Genomic DNA, 15,695 nt, shown 5'->3' with positions numbered 1-15,695 from the left:
GTTTGCTTTCCCCATTTGTTATGGCTAGACACGTCACTACGATATAATACGCTTACTAGCCCGAGACACTTTCTGAATCCACTATTGATGTTTGTTTTTCTGTCGAGGAACGGCCATAACCATTATACGCAGTACTGATTATACGAAACCGAATCTAATTAGTATACACAAGTCGGGAAGTGGTCAGGCAAAGAAATCGGATCACCCAAGGCATCATCAGATCGCGTAAGCTTCCATATTGGTGGCATCCGATAAGCGAAAATAGTGGACAGCCATACCGACGGCTTCTTTTTAATCTTTTCTCCATTTTTGCCTATCTCTAGGTATCATCTTCGGCTCTTAAGCTCAAGATAAAACATCACATAAAGACGGTCAAAAACGTAGGTACGAATACATAGTGCGTCGTAGTCGCATCCTTTACATCTAAAAAAAATGAGAGATTAAGACAATTATGCTTACCTGATAATCTTTCCATAATGGCCTGCTAGTTTCTGAAGAAGTATTTGCCTTCTAATCCCTTTTTTGGAATAACCTATTTCTATCTTGGCTTACGCATCGTCGTCGATCCCGTCCGGACTAGCGGTGGTACCAGTGGGCTGCGTGCCTGCCGGAGGAGGAGGAGGAGGCGCCGCTGTGTTAAACCATTGTTTCTCGTGAAGTCGCCATCGGGAGGATGGACGGTCCAAGGTACCTAGGTCCTCCTGCTCGGCGATGGCGTTCCGCTCACTAAACAGCGCCAGGGATGTCACGATGTCAAGGCTTCCGGCGTTGTCTGGTATGGGTACCAGTGTATCCGACGCTGGTCGTCGCTGTCGAGATCAGACCCGACGAGTGCGCGGAGGATGCGCATCAGGCTCCGCAGGGTTTCGTGGGCCTCCACTACGTACGCATAAGGCCAATAGCCTATAATGCTGACCGGGTCGCACGCCACGACGGGGACTTCCAGGTCTTGCAGCCCTTGGGCCTTGGCCGCCTCCACTTGGTCTCGCAGCTGGGCCATATACAACAGGGGTTATTCCGCGGAGATGTGGATCATGAATCTGTCGTACCGCTCCTCAGTAGGAGGGAAGGGCCTGCCAGGCGGGTATACGCCGCTGATAGCGATACCGGTACAGGTGGCCATGCCAGTAGTGTACAGGAATCTACTATCACCTCGGCAGCACGATCAGGGCCGTTTTCGCTGTCCATGTCTACATCGATGTAATCCTCTTTACGAGGATACCTGCGACCCGGAGCGAGAAGAATTTCGGTGGCCATTATATTTTCTTTTCTGTTCAGGTTGAGAATGTTAGTGTGGATATGCGTTTCCCGGAGAGAGTGTGTATGCCTTGCTTTGAGCCGAAGGTAAATATTAATGCCAAGGATTTGCCAAGGATTTATACCACTGTCTGTATCATGGTAACAAAGGAAGAAGGCCACAAGGATGGTCAAAAACATTGAGATGGTTCTGGGACAAATGGGCAACAAATCGCTTGCTGGGCTTTGAAAGGCACTGAGTATGGTGTTTTCCCTTTGATTTCGTTTGGTGAAATATTGAAGCAGCTCACCCCATTTTGCGAGTTTTGTTTCTATCAGGGAAATGGTCTATCTTCACTTTGGTTCAATACCACACGTTGGCCACCTAGCAGGGACAATAAGATAGGATAATCCTGCTGCTCTAGGGGACGCTAGCGTGAAATCGATGCTTAGAAAGGGCCAACTTAGGTCTACACAATCGACTCTCCCTCTTTAGAATGTTGATTCAATACTCGCTGCAACCGCCCCCGCCCATGGCCCATGCAGTCCTGTACACAGCTTGCTCCTTCACCTGTTCTGGTGGGCACTTCAGCTCCGCCCCGGTTCGAATGCTTCCGTTCCGCACGTATACGCTGTCTGTGCTGACGCATTTGGAACATGCTGGCAATATACTGAAACACTCGATTCACGAAGAAAACGCCAGAAAGACAAGGGGCAACGAAAAGGCTAGCGTTAGTCCGGCTACAGAATATCCATTAGTAAATGGGCGAAACGCTCATCTAAGGTGTCCTAGTCTTTGCTGACGTACCTAATCTCGAAAAGGCCCATTCGGGACTATAGGAGAGTTCTCCGCAGTCGCTGTGGGGAAAGCTGGTAATATCGAGGGCGAAGAGTGAAGTAAAGAATGTCAGAGGCAACTGGAGGTACTTTTCCCATTAGTCGTAGTTGACCAGAAGAATCAACGAATTGTGTTTGAAGGTACTGACGAAGATTATGGTGACGGTCGTGAACACCATGATGATTCTGCCCTGGCTGGTAGCCGACTCGGATGCTTTCCGAGCCCAGATTGCTTCGGAAAGATTCGCATCTTTCTGTTTGAGGTCTAGGTGGTTGACCTAGCCAGCCAGTCAGCAGGGACTTTAAGCAAAGTTTGGATGAGTTGCTGCGTGGATACATACGTTGTCATGAACCATCTTAGATTCCCTGATGAGTTTCTCCAGGTATTTGAACTGGCTTCTCATGGGATGCTCATACGAGTTAACGAACTCCATTATATGCCTGCTCTTCGGGTCTCTCTGGCTAGCAAACTCGCCTTCCAAGAAATCAAACGTTCGGTTAAGCAGCTCGGACTGGGTGCGGAAAACCCCCATGATCAGCTGGAGCTCGTCTTCGATGTCTTTGATCTCCCTAAGGAGCTCCACTTCCAGCCTGGTATTCATTCCATCCCCGCCCGGTGTGCGGTCAGGGGCGGCAAGGCTATCGGTGAACTCGTTGAATAGCTTGACCCCGGTATTGGCCTTTTCGTAGAGTAAATGTCAGCTTTTCCTGTTCTTTTGGATATGATGCCGTCATAATATCATTTGTCTTACCGCCGTGGCTACAGCGGATCCAAATTGCGGCAGTAGACGTTCCCGACCATCGCCAATCTCCCACTCAAACGTCTTTCGTACCGCAGCCGCTACAGCCAGCGCCACCATAGCGTAGACCGAGGTAATGCGGTTCTGCCCTTCCTTGCGCTGGGTAACATGCTCGGTAATTTCTTTGCGCAAATCAATAGACTCTCTATCCCATGGTTCAGAAGACGAAGTTATGATCGTTTCTCGAGTGACAGGTCAGCCACCGAGGACCAGAATAGGGGGTCTGTCAAGGGTCGAACGTTCACTTTTGTTCACTATCAGCACCCAAAGTTGATCAACCATGCAGATGAATCGCTTCTCATTTGTAAGGCCCGTCGTTCGCGCCTGGTGGCGGAAGATGACTTGGTCTGTGTTGCGATCATCGGTGTCTCCTACCGCGTGGTAATAGGACTGATCCAACGTCAAAGGAATATGTACGTTGTCTTTGCGTTCACGGCTGTAGTGTTCGAACATATTCCTATAATGCTTCAGGTCAGCGCTACGTCTTCCGGTACCTGTCACTGCTCTGCCTCGAAGCCTCTCGTCCAACTGATGCATCTCGAGATAGTGTTCCGCGCACGTGAACGTCAGAAAAGGAATCTATTCCATGCTATTAGTATCATACCCAAATGCCGACATGACTCGTGAATAATAAATACCGCCACTTGGACGATGGGTCGAGTGGTTCCTTGCACTGTGGGCGTTAATATGTCGGGCTTGAGGAAGCGCGCACGTTCTGATCCAGCGTCTTTCGATAGCCAATCATCCATGATCGTTATGAATGATCGATAATGTGCCACTAATGGATCTGTGTCATGTGACGGTTCGCTTGGTGTTTTCTCCATCATATCGATTCTCTCAGTGCTGTTGCTTGCTTTTGCGACTTGCTTCGATGCTCTCATTCGCCTTAATTTGTCAAAGTAGATAATTTGCGCCAGATCCTGTACAAATCTCTGTTAACGAGCTAATGGCAGTAACCGATGACTGTGATCTTACCTTCAACCAAACCCTCTGTAAAATTTGTCAGTATGATACAATTGTTCCATCGGGGATCTCCAAAGGCATCGATACCCAAATTGTTGGCTGGTAAGCGTATCCATCTAATCTTCAGACGGCCTCTCCTTTCGTGCGTGCTGGCTACCGCAGACATGATCTCGCGAGGGCCGTAGTCATACAGGCATCGGAGCATGGAGAATCCCGACTTCTCCAGAGTTTCTCCGCCGCTATAGATGTCCATGATTCGACTTTTCATGGTGTTGCAAATTTGTTTGGCGTCTTCGTTACAGATTGGCTGGGATAACTCCAGTGGAGCGCTCTTTATCATGCGCGAATCCTCCGGGGTTAGCCATTCAACGATCTCCAACGACACCGACGGGACACCTATTGGCAAGATCGCATGCTGTACGCCCTATTGCGTCTTTTGTCGTCTGTTCATGCCCGCCCTTTACAACAGAGCTCACGAGATCCACTCGACCATACCAAGCCGCCCAGTACAAAACCGTCCAGCCATTGGTGTCTTGGTCACGGACTCGTTCTGGATCTTCCGCGCGCAAAAGTAGAGGGATGACAGACCCCAAGCCTGCGTGTTCTGCTGCAACTGCTCCAGCCTGAATTGGTATTATGCCGCTGCTATTCGGCTGCCTTAACTGGTCTCTGACCTTCTCCTTTTCGTCGCGAGATAAAAGGTAGCGCAGGACATCGGCGAAGCCATAGAAAACAGCAAAATGATAGGCATTGTTGCCCCATTTGTCCACGCCCTGGATGCCTGTGCCATCTCCAGGAGGGCCATGGAAGTCTCTTCGTATTGATTTTTGATGGCGTCGAAAGCTAGTGAACAGCCTTGGTCCAGTTCGGCAACTACTGTCCTGATTCGATCTGTAGCTTGTGCGACTTCCAATATGTGTCGGACAGCACGGGAACAGCCGTGCACAGAAGCGACCCGAATCAAAGTGTCATCGCTGATATTGTCAACTGCAAAAATGCGCGCTTGGATCATTGCACCCAGGATAACTGCGGCTGTCTCGTCATTTCCCCCTCTGCAGGCAAGATACGCTGGGTTGAACCCGATATCCGACAGAGCCTCGGTGCTCGCACCTTTACTGAGCAAAAGTGCTGCGATGTCTGTTTGCCCATATGCCGCGGCTGTATGTAGTGGAGTCCAGCCGTAGTGGCCGGTGACATCGATATCCCCACCCATGCTCTCCAATATGTACTGGACCGTATCTATCCAGCCATATTTTGTGGCTTCGTGGAGTGGGGTGTTGTACTCATCACCTAGCTGGCGGATACTCTGGGAGCGTTGTAACGTGGTGATGTCGTTGTTTTCGTCTATCAGGCATATGCTTCGGATGGCTGGGATACTCTGAAAGCGTTCCAGTATAACAGTGCAACCTTTTCGCGCTGCGAGATGCATCAATGTATCGTTGCCAAGACTCCCGTTGATATCAGCCCCATAGTCAATCAGTGTTAATGCTGCCTGTAAATTGACTTTGCCGCCGTCTTTATCACCTGGGGCGTAATCCCTGATGACATCCCACAGCAACAAGCTATTGAATTTCATCAGAGCCTTAGCAACGTCGGGCTTCTTCAGTTCAGCAGCATAGCGCAACGCGGTTCTTTTATTCTTGTCGACATGGGTGTGCTTGGCGCCGCGAAACAGCAGGAGCTCCAGAATCTCCAACCCCGCCTGCTGTGCTTCCACGGCATGGAACAGTGCCGTGTGGCCGTTGATATCAATGGCTTCAAGGTCGGACGTAGGCGCTAACAGTCCGACCATCTCAAGCGGCCCAGAGAGGCAGCCCAATGCAGCGGTGTCTTTCCGTCCGAGCCTCTATCATTGGTGTCGTATCTCTCAAGCTCCAGCGCGTTCTTCAATTCGCCATGGTTGTTCTCCTGGACAAGGAAAATCAGGCTCAACTCGGTCTTGTAGGCGGACTAAGCGATCATGTTAGCCCATGGCTCTATCTATTTCGCAGAAGGAGACAAGAAAATGTACATCGCTCGAAATCTGGCTCATCGTTCTTGAGCTTCCTGGATTTTCCCATGTTGGGCGAGTCGCTTCTAGTGAGTTCGCTATCTGTTTTTGGCGATCTTCTTTCAGCGTATTCTAGCAAATTTGAAAAGTAGGCGCGAGGGTCTGTAGGTCTTAATGATTGCTCTAAGAAAGTTCATCAGGCCGAAAGAAAAATACCTCAGTAAGCCCATATCTGAGGTGAAATCCCCAAGCGGTAAGCGATTGGCCCCAAATGATGTCAGCTTCCAGCCACCCCCTTCCAACCTGAACCGTTGCTAATGGCAATAAGCGTGAGAAGAATTGTAACACCGCCTTCCTTGCCAATCCTCCGTGATTCCTCTTTTATGTATTATTGCCACAATTTACCCCTTTCTCAACCCTGGGGTACGTTTTAGAACCAAAATTAACAGTCTATAAATGCACAGAAAGATGTCAACGAAGAAACTTAGATGAAGCTGGAATGAAGATGTTTCACAAATTGAATAGAAATGGAAAGATAAGAAATAATATACTATTTGAATGATGCGCGTCCATGTCCATCGATTCTGTGCAGCGAGGTTGATTTAGACTACCGGGGGCACGAGCGGTAACTTCAACTCAGGCAGGTAACAGAAGAGCCGGCAGTATGCAGGGGACAGACTGAAGTACTGCATAGGTACCTAGCATCCATAAGAATACACCAACAGGTTAAGTTCAGGTCAAAGCTACCGGGTAGCTACCGTTTTGTTTGTCGCAATTCAGATTCTAGCATGAGCGATAGGATTGGTCGAATCTCGTCTGAAGGTAGCCCCGGCCAGATATCCAGCGAACAAGCGTCTCTGTTCCCCTTAGTTCACCATTTTCGATGTACTTTGCTCGTTGTCTGTGGATACCTGAGTCTGCTTAAAGACCCGACGTGGCACAAGTGCAGGGGCAACCGAAAAGGCGAACGCGTGTCTGCAGGTTGGCGTTTGCAGTGTGGTCCTGGAGCTTTAAGAATAATCAGACAAACGGACTTTATTAACTCAGATCGTTTCCGCAAGAAACCACAAACACAGCGTTGTGAAAGCTGTCAACCTAGCTCAAACCGCATTCAATCTCGATTATTCTGTCTACTCGACATCATCCCACGAAAATGAGCTCCGCCAGATTGGGGCCATGCACCGCCTGCGAAAATCCAAATTCCCCGCGCTGTGAACGATGTAACAGCGCGTTCTATTGCTCCAAAGCGTGCCAGCGCATCGACTGGCCGATCCATGGGATTCTCTGCCCATCTTTCGCCGCCTTCGATATCTCCCGTGGCCCGACCCCTGAGCACTTCCGCGCCATCCGCTTTCCGCCAAAGAAGAAAGAACCTAAGTTCATCTGGATTCATTGCAAGTGGCGTCAGGATTCTGGTCGCCGATACCAATCTCCCGAGACAGCTGCACTTGTCGGATCAGGATGCGGCATCGAGCGAGCGAATCTATTCCTTGGCCCACGATTGAATAAGCAGCTCAACAACACAATTGTGATATCATTCAGGGACAGTTCCATGATCGACGCGTCAGAACCAAGTAAGAGCATCGCTTCAATTACAGCCACTAAGCCTGGATTCTACTATGGCTGGCGAGGTCCTATCACGGCGTTTGGACAATCCGGAACCACAGTCAATGAGGCTCACTGCAGAGACCTCGATATGAATGATTGGCGATACATCGCTATCTTCTTTCTCTCCCCTGTTTACGTGCCTCTGTACATCAGGCCCCAAAAAGTCCCCAAGGGTGCAAGTACCAATGGCGTTATGATCAGTCTTGCTGTTCTCTTTTCGTTGCTGTTGTCATTTTCCTGGTTCACCACTAAGTTGCAATCGTTATCTAAACCTCCCGATGGTCATGGGGGTGTACTGGGAACCTCAGGCTCGCTGTTCGGCAATACAGAAGCCAGAGTGGGTTTTTGCAGGCGAGTGTATCACACATAACATGATTGTGTGTGCTCTAGATGATTTGATAAGCCGATGAACCGATGAAACGATGAACCGGGAGGAAAAACCGATTATTGTCCGCCCGCCCACCTTTCTCTATGCTGGGAGCCTAAGTTATGCAATGAACTGGAAGGTCCCTTTCTTCACGATAGTCGTACCTGGATGCTGTAGGCTAGCGTATATCAACAGAGAATACAATACGTTCGGGTCCTGGAATGGTGCGACACACCGATTAGCTAATTTCCTTTTGCGCGACCAAGTGCCTGCCACGTTTAAGCGCGATACGAATAATATCATATTTTAGATTGTGAACTCTTCTTTATGTCATCTCATGTTAATGCGGGCGCTGGGTTTGCTCAGGGGTCCCTCAGACCGGCGACAGCGGACCGTTCGTGCATCCGATTAGAGGAAGCTTTCACATTCGGGAGGAATAGGGAATTCGACCGTCCCGCGGATTGTAGTTCTGGCTTCCTTACTTGACGGGACGATGCGGTCCTCCTGGGGGGACTGCAACGCAATGACTAGGCGCTGGCACTTATAATTATATGGTTGTGGCTCTAGCACTTTCGACGGGCTATCGGCTATGGAACTTCCTCCAGGTCAGTATTTTACCACATCTCGTAGGCAGTTTGAAGTTGTACAGCTAAAACCCTTTCCTTGAATAGGCACTGCATAATCCCATCAAAGCAGGATGGGCATGTTCGAGATCAATCCACACTTTAACTCCGGGTGTGGTCGTAATCGCAGACCTCTTAGGAGACAGCGATGATTCACATACTGACACCGTGCGTTGATTACAGATGGATCCTTTGGTCCAGCGGACCAAGATCGCTACCGTGGCCGCGTTCGGCGAGCTTTAGATCCCGTTGCTTTGCGACGTGCTCAAGCGTCTTCAGCTTACCGCCCCAGCGGAAAGAAATTGGCGTTGGGTACTGGATTCCAAGCATTCTGCTCCCCTGTTCGTGCATTGTGACAGCGGCTCGGCGGCACCTTAGTCCACTGACTCTGACGCATGCATACCAGGCAGCCGGCCCCCGTGTGGGGCATTCCTGCCGCGGAGCCTGCCGGGGGAACTTGGCATTCCGCCTGCTGTAACAGACACTCTCTGTCATACGCTTCTATTACAACGTGACCTTGACATCTGCATATGAGCCGAGGCCGCCCACCAGAGTCAACCCTCCCGAGACGATCACTACGCCCGTTTGGTGGGCGAGTGTGGATACGTTGTGGGTGAAGGATCTAAAGGATCCGAAGGATCAACGAGCATGCATGAACTGCACCCTACAAGCCACAACGGAGCCGACATCGGTTGTATACATATGTAGGATTGCTTCTAGGTAGCCACTAGACTTTGGCCTTAGCTTGGCACTGTGGCTGTTCAAACCTGATAGCAACTGTTGCCCCTTAATCCGAAGATGTCTCTTCCTTCAACGTCTCCTTTGACGGTGCAACCGGAGCGGCAGCCTGCTGCCTTTGTATTTGTCTCATCATCTCAGCAGCCTCGGCCGCATACTTGCATTTCATCCTAACGGCCTCGCCGTAGCGGTACATGATGAAAGGAAAGGGCATGCAGATAAGTGTCAGAAAGGCTGGAATAGACGTAGCCCAGTGAATACCGAGTTTGCTGTACATCTGGGACGTAAAGAGAGGGAACACAGCTCCCATAATGGACCGGAGGATGGCGGCTGCTGCCAGCACGCTTGCTGCGTAGATGGTGTACGAGTCGATCAGGTAGTTGATGACGGGCAAATGACAAGAACACAGCCGAACCCAAACGGCGAAGAAAGCACAATGGAGACGGCCCAGTGAATGCTGGGGTAGTTGGTCCAGGCAAAGGCAAACATGCCAACGGGCAAGGTGACGGCTCCCATGATTGCCGGGGGCAGGCGTGACTCGGCGGTCGCCGTCTTTGCAAGGGGAAAGCTTGATGTATCTGCCGTTGTTGTCGTAGATGGCGTACACGAGTCCCACCACGATGCCGACGGCAATACCCATGAAGGACAGGCTGCTGATGCCCTCACTCCAGCCCCGGCCCTGGCTAAAGACAATAGGCATGGCGCCCATGAACATGTAGACAGTGCCGAAGATGATGGCCATGCCACCAACACAATGGGCTCCAGGAAGAGGAGGATCACGGACGAATCAAGGCCTTCTGGAAGATTTCGGACGGCTTTTTATTGCCCTGGCTCTTCTCCAGGACGCTGATGTAATGTCTTCCATCACTCTTCGCTAGGTGGCGGGCCTTCCTCGCCAACAGCACAGGTCCGTATGTTTCGGGAACGAAGATGATACCCAAGATACCTGTCACGCCTATGGCAATGCAGCAGACCCCTTCAACCCACCTCCAGCCTATGTTCTCGGAGACAAAACCTCCAACAACAGGGCCGAGGATGGACCCAAGAAAGGGAGCCACGCAGTATAGGGTCATGGCAAGGCCACGTTGTGCAGGGGGAAGAGATCAGCGATAGCACCACCCGAATTGACAAGCGGCGATGCGCCAAAAATGCCACCGAGTAAGCGCAGCACGAGGAGTGTTTCAATGTTCTTGCTCCCGGCCGAGCCACCTATAAAGGCCACCAAAGCCACGTGAGAGACAATCCATTGTATTTGCCTTCCATATAGTTCAGACTGGATCGACTGTTAGCAGCGTGCATAGAAACGGGTTTGGTGTTGAAAGATGAAAGATAGGTATATGCCAGGCCCCCAAAATGCGGGACCGATAGCGAATCCAAGCACAAAGAGGGAAACACCGAGAATGAAAACCACACGGCTGATGTTGAGCTCGGGCATCAGTTCTTGGGCAGATGACGAGTAGGCCGAGGAAGTTAGGGTGACGATGAAGACAGACATGGTCACAATGGCCGTAATGGACCATTTTCGAAACTGCGACCAGTTAATAGGGTTGCCAGGGTCGTCTCTTTGGAACTCGACTATGAAGGGATCTTCTTCCGTCCCATGGCCATCGTAGACGTGGGATTTCTCGACGTCGCTTTGCTGAGACATGGTAGTATTTGATGAATCTATTAGATAAACGAGTCAAGAGTCAAGAATGCCAAGAAAGGGATTGCTCTGTCTCTATGAATTCCTGGACGACGCACTGGGAAGCGTAGATATTTATCGAGCACCCAGGCACATACGGAACGGAAAGCCAGCTCATTGGTCCTTTGTCTTCAGGGGTTTCCAGGGCGCTGATGGATGGCCGGATGTGCATTCTACTGGCTGGAAAGGGGGCCCACAGTGGATGCTGCTCTTCGGACGGAACGTGATCTGATTGGCCTTTACCCTTCGACCGGACCGCACCTGCATTGGCTTGCTGGCTCACATCACATAATCATTCATTCCAAGCCCGTCCGCTTCATTCCAGGACTCTTTCAGCATCGTTATCTGAAACAATATTTCGCCGTCTGTCTTCGATAGGGACCAAACCAGAGAAACAGTTCGTGGATTCTGCGACGACGCCATGAGTACAGCTCATCATCGCGCGAAAACGCAGGACGAGCCTGTCAAGTCGTTGCGGAGGCAGCGGCTGAAGACCTCAAATGCCTGTGAAGCCTGTCGGTCGAGGAAGTGCAAGTGCGATGGCAGATCCCCTGGTAATGACTTCCACACTACGCAATTGGACCCTAACAAGTAAGAGGCTGACGAATCGTGATATGAGTTCGTAGCATGTTCCAAGTGTGTGGCACGTGGAGACAAGTGCATATACAAACAAAATGCCGTCGCTACCAATAGTCGGCAATCAAAGCAAAGGCCAACTGGACCTTTTACCAATAGCCGATCGACTACTACTGGCAGCGGTCGCTTTCAAGATGCTCTTTCACCTCCAACTCTACCAGCTAATCTGATCTTGACCCCTGAATCATCGGCAGCTGCGACGCCGATGTCATTGAAGTTATTGTCCAACCCTGAGACTCCGAAAGAAGAACAGGAGCCCGATCTGGAACATAACCGCGCGTATTACACCAACCACGATCGATTTGCAGGCGAAGTCGCCGCCGCCATCGATGTGAGGGCAGGCATTACACCGACCACCACTTCGCATCCTACCTCTTTTGTGGATGCGCCCTTGTTCGGAAAGCTAGACCTGGAATCGCCTTGCCTCCTTTCTGAAACTGCCGCAAGAATACTACCGTCTCGCACCGACGCCGAAGGGCTTGCTGGTATTTATTTCCATTGTATTGATCCTGTTGAGCCCGTCTTGGATCAACCCCGATTCTCCAGAGACCTTGAAGCAGCATATTCCGGTACCGGCACGCCCCCCAACACTGAACAGGAAACTCATCTCAGCATAATGAACCTTGTCTTCGCGCTCGCTGTGCAGAGGCAGGAGTCGATCCCGCAGATCCAACGACAGGAAGATGGGAACCTGTACTTCAAACGCGCGTGGGTGCTCCTCCGCCCGAGATCATTCTTTGGCAATCATCTGGATCCATCGAGCTTGTTCAATGTTTGATTCTCATGAACCGATACCTCCACTGCACTAGTCATCGACAGAAGACGTGGATGACTTCTGGGCTAGCAAATCGAATCGCCCAGAGTATATGCTGCCATCACTCAGGATCTTCAGATACAGAGTCAGCCAGCGATAAGGAGTTGAAGCGAAAGGTTTGGGCCAGCTGCGTTGCCCTGGATCGGTATGCCAAGCCGTAGACTAACATAATCTTGCGTATTTCACTGACTCTGGCCTAGGTGCATCGCCTGGTCACAGGGAAGGACTACGGCACATTTTTCGACCCCTTTACCAAACAGAACTGCCTTGATACCCCCCTCGATGAGCAGCTCTTCCCAAGATGGCATTCGTGTTACACACTTGGATCGGGTGTTTGAGCTACATGAAATTGGCGACCAGATACAATTAGCCCAAACACAGATTCGAAATCGTGTCGCTTCAAATCTGGGCCTGCCGCGCCTATACGAACAAGATGAGTACCACGCCGTGGCTGTGCAGTTGGACGCATGTCTCAATAAATGGGAGGTCGCCCTTCCCGACGACTGGAAGGCACACAATATTCAAGCACTGCAGGATAGGAGTGTCGAGTGGAGCGATATTTGCTTCATCTCCGTCTTCTGCATACACGGATTTTCCTTCATAGGCCGATCCTTGCGCGCTTCTACTCGATGAAGTGCCAAATGGCAGCAACGCTGGTGTCGGGGAGAGCTTCCAGCCTCAGCGATCGCCTTTTCAAAGACTGTGCCGGTCTATGTGTTGATTCAGCACAAGCCCTTGCATCGTTGGTCATTGAAACTCTCGGGCCGAAACGGTCTCTGGGCCTCCTACCGTGGTGGTATCGTGTCTATTACCTGCATATTGCCGGGACCACTTTCCTTGCCGCCATGTTGGTTCCGGATTTATACACTGACTCGGTGGCGCAGTCATGGAGCAACGTGATTTCAGCACTGCGGGCGCACGAACATCTGAGTGCATACGTCCAAGAGTGCATCTGCACATTCGAAACATTGTCAGGGCGAATCTTAATGCCACGAAACTCAAGCTCTCATGATCATATAAACCCTCCATTGGAAGATAATGCTTTTGGTTTTGTTTTCGACGACCTCTTCTGCGATGCCAGACTCGACCTTGATGGTTTTGTTTTTGCAACCGATGATGTAGCGCAGTTGTAGCACCAAATCAAACGCCATGGAGGCTGGGTCACTCAGCGCCTGACATGGGATCACTCCTCTAAGAAAACTTTGGTCAACCAGCAAAGCCTAGACTGGGTTGAGCTGTGATATAGGAGGTGTGAATTCAGCAGTACATTGCTAAACTATGTGCAGTTTAAGCTAACCCGAAACCATATCGTCGTTTCATATATTACGTTGCAGTCAGTTTAGTGGCTTTATGAGTGAGAACGCGATATCACCTCGCCACAAAGTTGGCATCGAAAATTGCGAACCATAATATCATAGTAGCCCGGTCGATATTGATTGATCTATATTCTAATATGCAATTAATGGGCGCACAGTTGACGTCCACTCAATCATGCGGCCGCAAACTCGACGTGCGCACTGCGATTTGTCACTTTCGCTACCAGCAGGGTGAGGCTTGAGATCTGCATGATGCTGAAGATAGACAGCTCGGCAGCTGCCTGGCTGAACTTCATATTACGTACTTCCACCGCCACGAGTGAGTCCACGCCTTGCTTTGAGGGCGACTGGGCGAGGTCAATCTCCTGAACAGGAACCAGGAACATATCGGCCAACATGTTGGCCAACACTGTGCCGACAACGCCGATCGCCTCTTCTCGTGTCCCACACGCGGCCATCTTTGCGGCAAGGGAGTCGCCGAGATCCTGTTGTTGGTGCTGCTCCTGGTTCGAATCAGAGGGTTGTCTGTACTTGAGCGGTAGGAGCCGCACGTCGCGCCCAAGGTCACCGTCGACGTCCCAATGCAGCCCTGGGCCTGAATTGCTACCCCCAACGACAAATTGAGGATCGCGGGGCGACAGAATCGCCGACTCCAGTGCGATTAGCACATGGTCCTCGCCGATGACTCTCCGACCTGCCCTCATTAGCGTCTTGTGCAATATTTCGGCGGCGGAGGCTTCGGCCACGTACCCGACACCATTCACGACGGAGAGGCCGATCGACACGGCGGGGAGACCGCATTGCCTCACGCGCCAATGGGCAAGAGCATCCTCTTATGCACCTGCCGCCGAGTACCAAGTTACAGCAAAGCCGGGGAGATAATGCCGGACGCTTACCCGGAACGCGAAAGCGGCATGGATCACGCCACGAATAGGTGGCAAGCCTTCTCTGGCACACGAATGGATTGCATGGGCGAGGTCATCTTGGCTGGCTACATCGCAGCTCACAGGCAAGACATTGTAGCAGCCAGCCCGGCGAAGCTCCTCGGCCAGCGCCGCGGTGTGCTGGCTCTTGGCCGCGTTGCGCGACATCAAAATGATATTCCTCGCGCCACGTGATACCAGCCAGTGTGCCACGGACTGCCCCAGCCCGCCTCTGCTACCGACGATCAAGTATGATGCACTGGCGGAGAGTTCCGCTGCAGTGCTTCTTGAGAGCACAGGCACCATCTCACAGTCGCCGCATGACAACACAGCCCTTTCCTTGTGGGCCTCCTCTTGCAACATCGCGGTAGCTTGGTCAATTTCCCCAATTCTGAACGGGGTGACGGCATGTATAGGCTTAAAGACCTTTGCCTCAAGAGACGTGCAACCTCAGCCAGGCAGCGGTGCACATCAAGCCCTCGGTGCTCTGGCACGCTGCCCAGGTTGAAGACAGTTAAGGACATACCTGGGCACATGACTGCGTCGCTAAATGGGGCCTGGGCCAACGCGATCATCATGGAGCTGAATAAACCATCCCTGAGGTGCCACAAGGCTAATGGCCTCCCGAAGCGGACCAGCCCGCGAGCTCAAGACGACGTCGACTCCACGACCTTCAGTCGCTTCAAGAACAGCTGCACTGAACGAGCTGTCGGCATTTTCGAAAATTTGGTCAAGCGGTATTCCGTACCCCTTTGCAATCGACTCGCGCTTCTTGTCGTTCTCCACCAACGCGAAAACCTCTCCCCCAATGTGCTGCGCAATCATGATGGCCGCTTGCCCAATATCTTCGGCTGCATCATGTATCAGAACTCTCTGGGCGAGTTTCAATCTTGCAACCTCCGCGAGGCAGAAATAGGCCGAGAAAAAGGCCGAGGGAATCGATGCTGCTTCATCGCAGGTGATTTCATTTAGCATGGCCACCACAGATGTCCAATCGGCGATGGCGCGGTTAGCAAAATGTAACTGGCGCAACAAACACATTACGCGATCGCCGACGACGAAGCCTCGTGCAGCCCCTTCACTCCCGACTCTAGAAATGATACCCGCGCACTCAAGGCCCATGATGTGCTTTCCCCGTGTCTTCCAAGTTGGCGCCGTAT

General features: G+C 51.3%; 8 protein-coding genes across 8 annotated transcripts; 2 read left to right on the top strand and 6 right to left on the bottom strand.

The window, feature by feature from the left end:
- Positions 1-548: 548 nt before the first annotated feature.
- Positions 549-1,257, bottom strand: PG994_008002 (uncharacterized protein; the record flags this gene model as incomplete). The annotated part of the gene is made up of 2 exons (XM_066859411.1): positions 549-772; positions 1,050-1,257. The coding sequence occupies 2 exons, from the start codon at positions 1,255-1,257 to the stop codon at positions 549-551; spliced, it is 432 nt and encodes a 143-aa protein (XP_066714898.1).
- Positions 1,258-2,171: 914 nt separating this feature from the next.
- Positions 2,172-5,896, bottom strand: PG994_008001 (uncharacterized protein; the record flags this gene model as incomplete). The annotated part of the gene is made up of 10 exons (XM_066859410.1): positions 2,172-2,351; positions 2,415-2,753; positions 2,826-3,018; positions 3,077-3,096; positions 3,153-3,330; positions 3,368-3,452; positions 3,849-4,232; positions 4,332-4,459; positions 4,511-5,666; positions 5,848-5,896. 10 exons carry the CDS (start codon positions 5,894-5,896, stop codon positions 2,172-2,174), a joined length of 2,712 nt encoding a protein of 903 aa, XP_066714897.1.
- Positions 5,897-6,979: 1,083 nt separating this feature from the next.
- On the top strand, positions 6,980-7,833 carry PG994_008000 (uncharacterized protein; the record flags this gene model as incomplete). The annotated part of the gene is made up of 2 exons (XM_066859409.1): positions 6,980-7,771; positions 7,825-7,833. 2 exons carry the CDS (start codon positions 6,980-6,982, stop codon positions 7,831-7,833), a joined length of 801 nt encoding a protein of 266 aa, XP_066714896.1.
- Positions 7,834-9,211: 1,378 nt separating this feature from the next.
- Positions 9,212-9,904, bottom strand: PG994_007999 (Major facilitator superfamily domain- general substrate transporter; the record flags this gene model as incomplete). Its single annotated transcript, XM_066859408.1, has 1 exon — positions 9,212-9,904. One exon carries the CDS (start codon positions 9,902-9,904, stop codon positions 9,212-9,214), a length of 693 nt encoding a protein of 230 aa, XP_066714895.1.
- Positions 9,905-10,231: 327 nt separating this feature from the next.
- PG994_007998 (uncharacterized protein) lies at positions 10,232-10,810 on the bottom strand (the record flags this gene model as incomplete). Its single annotated transcript, XM_066859407.1, has 2 exons — positions 10,232-10,435; positions 10,544-10,810. The coding sequence occupies 2 exons, from the start codon at positions 10,808-10,810 to the stop codon at positions 10,232-10,234; spliced, it is 471 nt and encodes a 156-aa protein (XP_066714894.1).
- A 457-nt stretch (positions 10,811-11,267) lies between these two features.
- On the top strand, positions 11,268-12,929 carry PG994_007997 (fungal-specific transcription factor; the record flags this gene model as incomplete). Its single annotated transcript, XM_066859406.1, has 4 exons — positions 11,268-11,437; positions 11,582-12,190; positions 12,292-12,441; positions 12,497-12,929. 4 exons carry the CDS (start codon positions 11,268-11,270, stop codon positions 12,927-12,929), a joined length of 1,362 nt encoding a protein of 453 aa, XP_066714893.1.
- An 856-nt stretch (positions 12,930-13,785) lies between these two features.
- Positions 13,786-14,898, bottom strand: PG994_007996 (uncharacterized protein; the record flags this gene model as incomplete). The annotated part of the gene is made up of 2 exons (XM_066859405.1): positions 13,786-14,442; positions 14,509-14,898. The coding sequence occupies 2 exons, from the start codon at positions 14,896-14,898 to the stop codon at positions 13,786-13,788; spliced, it is 1,047 nt and encodes a 348-aa protein (XP_066714892.1).
- Positions 14,899-15,081: 183 nt separating this feature from the next.
- On the bottom strand, positions 15,082-15,657 carry PG994_007995 (uncharacterized protein; the record flags this gene model as incomplete). The annotated part of the gene is made up of 1 exon (XM_066859404.1): positions 15,082-15,657. The coding sequence occupies one exon, from the start codon at positions 15,655-15,657 to the stop codon at positions 15,082-15,084; it is 576 nt and encodes a 191-aa protein (XP_066714891.1).
- Between the last annotated feature and the right edge of the window lie 38 nt (positions 15,658-15,695).

This window comes from Apiospora phragmitis (genome assembly GCF_038363925.1).
Source record: "Apiospora phragmitis strain CBS 135458 chromosome Unknown utg000007l:2111988.0-4706623.0:1.0-2598199.0, whole genome shotgun sequence".
Lineage (NCBI taxonomy): Eukaryota > Fungi > Ascomycota > Sordariomycetes > Amphisphaeriales > Apiosporaceae > Apiospora > Apiospora phragmitis.
The sequence above is the reverse complement of the archived record's forward strand: the minus strand, read 5'-3'. Positions and strand labels throughout refer to the sequence as shown.